This window comes from Spea bombifrons, chromosome 13, assembly GCF_027358695.1.
Source record: "Spea bombifrons isolate aSpeBom1 chromosome 13, aSpeBom1.2.pri, whole genome shotgun sequence".
NCBI lineage: Eukaryota > Metazoa > Chordata > Amphibia > Anura > Pelobatidae > Spea > Spea bombifrons.
In genome coordinates this window covers 2791432-2801043 of record NC_071099.1, presented here as the reverse complement: position 1 = coordinate 2801043, position 9612 = coordinate 2791432, and the positions used below count along the sequence as shown (strand labels likewise).

Sequence of the window (9612 nt, the reverse complement as noted above, 5' to 3'; positions counted from 1 at the left end):
TTTAATCTATGGAACACGTATGAAGGATTGTTTAATTAAAGATGCCTCCGCTGAATGGTGTTTGCGAGCATTTTATGAGTAACTAGGAGTACGATATTAACTCTAAAAAGGCTTGGTCACTGTAAACTAAAGCAATTACCGCTGTTGATCTCATCCTTCAGTTTAGGTTCACATCTGATGCAGACTTAAAGTGACTCAAATCCCTCACTTTACTACTCATTATGAAGGGTCGGGGTTGGGATGGCCCTTTTTATAATGCATTATTCAATAGATGAGGAGACATAAGAAATCTGACTGATTTAGTTATGTATTATACAGAGTCGGACAAGCTCTTTCTGTTGAAGGCACACACTGGGGTTGGTCCTTTATAATGTCTATTGAGATATATATATAATATTATTTTTTTTTTCTTTAAACAGTTCTAGTTTGTAGGTAGCTATCCATTAGCCATTTGTGTACATTCAAACTCTGTTATGGTAGCCCAATCTACTAGAGAAACACCCTGACTCCTTATCATACTACCTCTGGCATGTGAACATGTATTTGGCTATGTTAGTTGCGTGTCTCTGGGTATGTTAGTTGTATGTCTCTGGGTATGTTAGTTGTATGTCTCTGGGTATGTTAGTTGTGTGTATTTGGCTATGTTAGTTGTGTGTCTCTGGCTGTTAGTTGTGTGTCTCTGGGTATGTTAGTTGTGTGTCTCTGGGTATGTTAGTTGTGTCTCTGGGTATGTTAGTTGTGTGTCTCTGGCTATGTTAGTTGTGTGTCTCTGGCTATGTTAGTTGTGTGTGTGTGTGTTTGTGGCCTGCCAACTTGTCCAACCTTTGAGTGTCCTGTATTTACTGTCAGAAGTGCTAAGTAAATTGATGTTATAAAAATAAGATAATAATAATAATGCAAACCTACATTTCAATGAGTAAAATATTGCTTTAACCCTTTAAGGACAATGGGCGGTCCCTAAACGCATTGAAAACAATGCATTTTGAGCCCGTACATGTACAGGCTTTGTCATTAAGGGGTTAAAAGCCTAAAATGCGAGTGTGCTTTGCCTAGATAGATGCATTCTTCTAGCATCATGATGTCGGGTAACCGATTCCTTTCCATGAGTTTAACATCTCGGTCAGCAATATATGAAACTTTAACTAAGTCATCGTGAGTAACGTGGCAGCTCTGTGCCTTTTCTCCCGCAGCATTTTTTTTAAATCCTCTTGCGCTGTTACTTTGTAATAAAATGTGCCAGAATCTATATTATTAATCAATATTTAAAAATAGAATCTTTTATGAATTATAAAACGTGGAATATATTAATAACCTTGCTATGGCCAGCGGTAGTGAACATTTATCTCATTTTTTTTCCATAGTTCAGTTTCTCTGTGCAGATTAATTTTTAACAAAATAAAGAATCCGGCCAAATGCGATGTTCTTAAAGTATCTTCACTAGCTTGACAATCCCCACAAGCCATCGGATGTGACTACTACAGCGGTCACTGATAATGTGTAAATTTAATGTAATTGATACTTGTCCCTATGTTGTAGGTAGATCTGGTTCCTACTCACTAGCTCTTCCTTGATTTTTTGGACACGGTGTGCAGTACAGGCCTTGTTACCATAGCAACCAAAGGCATGGCGCTTCTGAATGGACCCTTCCACTGGATGCCATAGTAAGAAGCCCGCATTTAAAACCTCCAGCAGAATAAAATTTTTATAAACACCCTGCAATGAATTGTTTATTGGTGCCAATGTGAGAAATCATACTTCTAATTAAATTGGGGTCCTTGTTTTAGTTGTGGTTATATGTTCCCAAAGCTAAACGCAAATAGATAGCTTTCAGAGGGAATGCAAGCACTGAATTATTGGTGTTTTCTGACGGCTACGTCGCAAATCAAAGTCAGTGAGCAATAATTCTTAAATATTCAAATTTACATATGTACACTATGTGGACAAAATGTTGGGACACCTGACCATTACACCAACATCGAATTTTATGACATTGCATTCTAAATACATTAATATGAAGTTGCACCCCCCCCCCTTTGCAGCTATAACAGCTTCCACTCTTCTGGGAAGGCCTTCTACGAGATTAAAGGGCCTTCCCCTAACTTTTTCCACAAAGTTGGAGGCATGTCATTGTCAAAAATGTCTTTGTATACTGAAGTATTAAGATTTTCCTTCGCTAGTCCTAGCTGAAACCCTGATTTTAATAATTAAAAGGTGTGTCCTTGTGCCCATATAGCGGTACCCAAAGCAAAGTCCATAAACATATGGTTGGACGAGTTTTTGGTGTGGAAGAACTTGACCGGCTGCACAGAGCCCTATTGAACACTTTTGGCATGAACTAGAACGGAGGTTTCTCATCCAACATCAGTACCTGACCTCACAAATGCTCTACTGGATGAAAAGGCAAAAATTCCCACAGAAACGCCCAAAAATCTTGTGGAAAGTCTTCCCAGAAGAGTGAAAGCCGTGATAGCTGCATGGAAGTCACATGTTCAACTCTCGCTAACTTCCTGGTTAGTGAATGTAATTCAAAGGTGTTTGACGTAAGGCCTACTTTCCAGAGCTTTTATATTCATGCACTCCGTACCTCCTAACGTTTCAAACGAGGGATCTTTTGAGGCCTGATTATTCGAGCATTTTGAATAATATTTTGTATTTATTAACTTCCCTTTTATAAATACTCGTCATATTCTTGTAAAAAATACTTGACACAGCTTTATTAGCGGTAGGACACGTAGCAGGAGCTACAGCTAGGCCACAATATGTAAAATTAACCTGCGCTGTATTGAATCCCTCAAGGTTAAGACAGAAAGTGAATTATAGCACGGAAGGAGGAGGTTTATTTGACCAAAATAAACAAAATACAAACAATGTCATCTTTCCAAAGGAATCCTTGTCAAGGACATTTAGCTTTATACAAGCATACCTAAATTTAGATTTAACATTTGGACGTCATGACAGTCTCTAGTCCATTGCACCGCAAGGGGTTAAATTGTAAATTATTAGCTGCAACAGTTGCAGTTGGTAATCAAACAGTTGCGGTGAGATGTGATAAAATTTGATCGACCTCATCAAAAATTAACATACAGTTTAGATTTCACAAGGTCACAAAGTACATGTTTATAGACAGTAATAATCTTGAATACATTTTGTTTTTAACTGTAAAACATAAATACTAGAAATCTAGAAAACTGGCACTAATACCTTTTTAATACCTTTTTTACCCCAGGAATTTGCGAAGCAAACTGCATTTTAACTTACAGATTATGATTTATGTTCATGGTGGTCGCTTCTTCTACCTCCATGTCTTCTGCTTTTGGACACATGGCCATGTGGGTGCGCAGACAGGCCGAATGCGTTGCCCATGGTGGCAACGTGGACCATACATGGTACTGGCATGTGAGCCTGCTGGGCCGTGATACTAGCCTCCTATACTAGTGGCAAAGATTTAAAGGGCTGTTACTACCACTGGCGGCCTTGCATGTTTATTATTCACTCTACAACATAACCCAACAGGTCCCTTTCCATCTCTCGCCTATAGGTCCTCGGCCTAGGCAATAAAGAGATAAAGCTCCTCTATGCATGGACTATAAAGGTATCCAACGCCTCGGTTCATCCAATCTTCTTTTTATGGATTCAGGGACACAAATTGTTATTGATGGTGTTACCCCTTGGGTATAATGTGTCTTTAAATGTATCATTTACAAACAGGAGCTTATTTGAGGATTATTAACTAGTAAATATATTTTACAAAATGACAGTGTGGGCAACCCACGCAATCCTTACTCCTTGAAGACGTGTAAATCCTAAGCAATTAAAAATTCTAAGGAGAAGGTAAAATAACAGATCAGCTGATAAATCTGGTCTTCCCAATAGGTTACAGCATTATTCCAACATTTTTCTTATTAACGCCACGATTTAAACTTATTTAGCCTTGCAGCTGGAAAGCCAGTAAAGAGAATCGCCCCCTATTAGCATAGCTTTGGCTGTGATAACGTAGTTTGACTACTGTGGCTTCCAGTGTCAGGTTATCGGTTACAGTCAACATACAAATTACTACCTAGTCGTAGAGTTTCTATTTTGGCGACAATGGAATAGAATAAAGGCTAAATATAGAATGCTTTGTTTTTTTAAGGATCTTCCACCCCCACCTACACATCTCTCTGGTACTTTGTAGCATCCATACAATGTTTTGCAGTTCAATGTGTCTGCATAGGTCCACCAAACTAACCATGGAAAGGATCTGTCGTTTATTACTCTAAGTGTAGGAAGTTGATCACGTTTTCTGTGGCATGGAAATAACACGTCCAAGGCAACTGTGAATTTGACCCTGGATCGGGGCACAGGGGATGACCTCCCCATCTACAGTCATGATGCCTGTGTTTTGGAAAGGCTCTATTCGGAAAGCATGGACAGGGACATGTATTAAATGGGGAATGTCAGCATCCACATGTGTGCCCTTCTCCATAGATAGAAAAAGTTTAAGAAGAGAGGCCCGGGAAATTCTGGACGTAGCGTAGAACAGATGAATAATCCCTTCTCCGAGATTTTTAACCATAGGAGCTGTATAAAGGTCAGCTCCAAGGTGAGACTGGTAGAGGGCTAGGACAAGAGCAAACTGATCCTCAGGAACTACAGTCCAGTGATTTGGAATGGGCTGATCCAATCGCGGAAGCAGGGGATCTCCTAATTCTTGCAGCATTACGCTGTCCAAATGAGGGTTGTCTGAATTTATGATCTGTTTGGTTTCTTTAATATCCCCCTTTTCACCCAAACAAGGATTAGCCTTCAAGTAAGAAAGACGACCTCGGTATGTACGGAGAGCAGTTAGTCGTACAAAGGTACCAACAGAAAAACGCAAATCACCAAGGAATCTGTACTTCTCGCTCTCGATATCCACATCGGATACAAATCCCCAGGCCAAGCTTAGAAAGGAGAAGATCCGCTTTCCCGAGGAGGTGGTAAGAGAGACAAGGTCCAGAGGTTGTGGTTGACCTTTGCACAATACAAAAGCACAATTGGTCAGGAGTTTCGTGCCCGTCACCTGCTGGTGCCTAGAAGAGGATAAGCAAATGCAAATGTTAAATCTACCAAGATGATTGCAGATTGTAAATTGTGCATCAGTGTCTATCGTGATGTAGGGTAGGTAACTAAACATTATGGTAAGAAGAGCAGATAATATAGCGACCCCTCTAGTAGGCGGAGTGCTGCGCCTCACAAAACTCACATCCCATCTGTTTACTTCATGAAAGCCTAAATCCAAACCATCAATTAATGTCCCTGGGGACCCATTGGAGTTCCTTCTCAACAATGGCAGTGACATCTGCCACACAATCTCACTAACACACCAGATCATTCCTTTCTCCACAGAAACAAACCAAATGTGCGTGGATTAAATGTGGATGTTTGGTGAAAACGGTAGGTAGTGCTTTCCTTACCCAGAATAGTGATTGATGGACGCAGCCAAAGCATTCCCCGACCCTCCAGGGAGAATAGCAAGGTTTTTCTTAATAGCATTTGTCCAGTCAGGTCGCTCCATTAACCCATTAATAACCTAGGATAAAAGGCAACTTAGTCTATTTTAGGAAGTCATTTGTTCCATGAAACACTCTGTAAAGAAAGCAATCCCAAAGTGTTAGATTATTACTTCCCAGGCCGAGCAGCCAACAGCTGGCTGAAGAACATTCATATGATGAGTCATTACCTCAAACATGAGCCCATCCCCTGACATCACAACGATGACGTCCCACCTAGACAGATCCTCGTCCCGCACCAGTTCACGAGCCTGATTAGGCCTCTCTGTGGATCCAGGAGACAGAAAATGGTGCAAGAGGAAATCAGTTCAGTCCCCTTTCCTATAGAAGAACCTCACTTAATAATACTATGACGGGACTTGGTTTCTGTATGAGTCTATCGCCACTACAGCCATTGCTCTCAATATTAGGCAGTTCTAATGTATATGAGCCAACTCCTGTTAATTAAATTAAATAGCTTTAGATAAAAAGGGCTGCCTTTAGATGGCCAACTTAATGAGTTAGGATTTACTGAGCACAGGTCCATATAACTGGTCTGATGATCAAAGATGAAATCTGTAGACAACCCGTTACCCTCTTCCCCATCCTGGTGGTATTTGGCATGCGTACCTGTCACCAGCAGGGTAAAGCGGGCATCAGCGTCTGTGAGCATGGGAATCACATGTGTCTGGAAAAGTGTCAGGGCTTTACCAGTCCCCCCATGGGGATTCAGCAATACTAGAAGGCGTGGTGGGGTGGGTATGACGGAGGGCTGTCCTGAGGAATAAAAGAGTCAATAAGTCAATGCGGTTTATTTGAGGGATACTTGCAGAAGGGGATTAGCTGAAATCCCCAAATGTATTTGCCCCTTTCACCACCCCCAAGCTAAATGCCCTGCATGAGATGCATTTGGCCGAATGCATCTCCCTGCACACGATGTACTCACCTCCAGTCAGCGCCAGCTCTGGAGAACGTACCATGTGTACAGTTTTCCTACTGACTTCAATGGGCGGACATTCCTGCCACTGATTGACAGCTTCAAGCAGCCAATCAGTGTCAGTTTTGCTGCATGACTGTATATTCTGCGTCAGGTAAGTATTTATTTAATATAGATGGGGTGTCAGGGACATAGACTAACTTTGAAGATAGCATTAATGTGAAAGTTATGCTGTCCAATTGAAATACTAATATCCACAAACATAATGCGTTACTCTGTGCTATGATCTACATGTACACATTGTATAAATATTTAATAATCACATTTAATTAGACATAACCCCCCAACATTCCAAATGGCCAAAGAGGGACACTTTGTTTTAGGCGGTGTGGCTACCGGCGTGGCTTCACCAAGACTTCTTATACATCTATTTATCCAACTCCTACCCAACAAATATTTAGAGCTCCTAGAACTTCAGGGGAGGAAAGAAGGACTTGGTTCCCAAACAGGGACACTTGGGAGGTAGGAATTACCTATAACAGTGAACACAAATACACTTATTGTTGTTGATATACGTATTTGTGTACACACAAGATAATAAACACACTATATGGAAATGATTAAGTGATGTTTGGGTTCTGAGAAGTCTTTATCAGCACCTTATCAGTAACACACAGCCAAGCTCTTGTCAGGGTCACCATAGAACGGAAGTCCCTCCTATGGATTATCACCACTTGCTGCTTGTTATGATCATCGGCTGATGGTTGAGGTCTGCGTACCCTCTGTGGTTGGGGACGGTGTGCTATTAAATAAATAATTCCGAGCTAAAAAGGTATCTATGGGCCTTTCTAGCAGGATCCTAGTTGTACAAAAAAGAGGAGTGTTGGGTGAGGTGTTGCCCACCTCTGTACCAAACTCTAGCCTAACACATCTTGGTCAACAATCATACGTGTCAGGAATTCTCATGTCACCTCCAGACAGACAACATCTTGTGCCAGACACCCTCCGGCTTACCCAACTTTAAATAAAAAATTTCCACATATTCATTCGATTGTGTTTTATGGAGCATTTTTGGTTATGGTGGTAGACTAATGAGTACGGAGGAGACCAGATGTCCCCATTAACCATGGAGATGCTAAATAACGGGGCAATGGTTTTAATTCATCCCTCGTTAATGCAGAAATCTGCTCATCCTATTTTCAAAACAAAATTTAGATTGTAAGCTCATGAGCGGGACCCTCAAAAGCCCGCCATTCCTGCCAGGAACTTTGTGTAAGGTACCATAAGGCTAGATGGCAGCTCACGGGCAGGGTTTTCTTCTCCTAATGTGTTTGTGTGTATAAAGGTATATTTGTTATGTACCCGTTAACTGCCCCACTTAAACTGTACAGCGCTGCATTATTTGTCGATGCCCAATAAAAAATAATAATAATAATAATAAATAATAATAAAACCATGAGAAGCTCACACTCCACCAATGGTCATTTCGAGTACGCAGGCCATTAATTATTATACAGGCATTATTCTTAACTGTTTACACAACATTATATGGGCTAAACCATTAATTATTTATTCATCATCACTATAACCTCGTGAATGTATAATGCAAGGCAGTTTAGAACCTGTGCTTTGGGAATGCGCACCAACCCGTAACACCTGTTTCACCGGCAAGTTACACCTAGATCGTGTGGCGGATGTAAAGTTCTGCGCAGGCGTGTGATGCTATGGCTCGGAAGGTCACGGCAAAAGAGAACAGGCCGATCCCATTGTACAGCGCTACGGAATATGATGGTGCCATATAAAATTAATAAATAAATAATAAAATGCATTCATGTCAGAACTCTAATGCCCATGATCTTTAATTCATACATATAGAGAGGGCATTTAATCAGCCCAGGAAAGGAGTTATCCCTCATTGTGTCCTCTCAGCTTATATGGCAACCACTAGTTAAACATCCAAGCAGCAACAATACTGTTTGTAGAAACAAAGCTCATGACAACAATACAGAGATCATCATCATCATCATCATCATCATCAAGGAACCCCATACAAGTTGGATTAGGATCTGAGTGCCTGAAGACCTGTGTCTTGCTTTACATGAAAAAGATGTGGAGTTTCTCAGGGTTTTGCATGAATGCTCTGCTTTCTAATGTATGGATCCAGCTAGTATATGATATAGTGATCACACAGAGGGTTATGTGCCCATCCCCCCATGCCCTCACCTTTCTGCTCTGCCAACTGTCTGATCTTCTGTGCCCAAGTCCTGGCGATGTTGAGGTTCTCCTCCTTGTCCTGGGAAATCGCTTTGCGGAAAGTCCTTGAAACTCGCTGGCGATAAAGTGCAGACCCCGAATCCCCAATTAGGGGATAAAAGACAACAGTAAAGTAGCCTCCGATGTCTGATTTCTCTTTACCCCGGAAGGATCGGCACCCGATGAGGTCGGTTAAGAAGCAGCTGGTGCTGGGGGGCCCCCGGGGGCCATCAGACAGGCTCTGTATCAGGAATTCACTTCGAGTAAGTAGAAGGGAGACTACAAAGTCCCCACTCCCCACCAAGGTGAATGTATCACAGAGCAGAACTTCGGAGGAGCCCTTGAGTGACCCACTGCCAGGCTCCATCCTTGGAGATGTTTTCAAATTATTAATGGCTGTTAGTAAAAAATAGTAAATAAATAAATCGGAGGAAAGGATAGATAAAGAGACATGAGAAACACCGAGCACACCAGAGAGCGCTCCCGGGATGATCCTCCGGTCGGACGGTCACCGCTTTTATGGGACTCGCCGAGTTTAAAGCACTCAGCACTCTCTGCTGCCCCCTGGTGGTGTCGTCAGACATAACAAGTGGGAGCCAGTGATCTAGTGTTTAAAGAGCACCTGTCATTGAAAAATACATTGTGCCGGCCAACAGGCTGCAAAGAGAAAAGAGATTTAATCCAGTCATCTGAATTATGCATCCACAATCCTGTATTTCAATATTTATTGTTACAAAATGAAAAAACACTTACCTGACCTAGAAGTTGCAGCCCTGCTGCAGCAGATGCCCCCTCTCCTCTGTGGTCTCAGCCAGCATCCTAATCTAGCCACCTGAATGACCAACCACCTCTACAGATCATCCGTACGCTTACCAATTTATTAAGTCATCCCCATCCAAGCCGTCCTCTCCT

The 9612-nt window shown here is 41.7% G+C and overlaps 1 protein-coding gene across 1 annotated transcript; it reads right to left on the bottom strand.

Moving 5' to 3' along the window:
* Positions 1 to 3822: 3822 nt before the first annotated feature.
* On the bottom strand, positions 3823 to 9103 carry SPHK1 (sphingosine kinase 1). The gene is made up of 5 exons (XM_053453624.1): positions 8671 to 9103; positions 6141 to 6287; positions 5702 to 5796; positions 5436 to 5551; positions 3823 to 5051 (listed from the first exon to the last, which is right to left on the bottom strand). The coding sequence occupies exons 1-5, from the start codon at positions 9065 to 9067 to the stop codon at positions 4274 to 4276; spliced, it is 1533 nt and encodes a 510-aa protein (XP_053309599.1). The 5' UTR covers positions 9068 to 9103; the 3' UTR covers positions 3823 to 4273.
* Between the last annotated feature and the right edge of the window lie 509 nt (positions 9104 to 9612).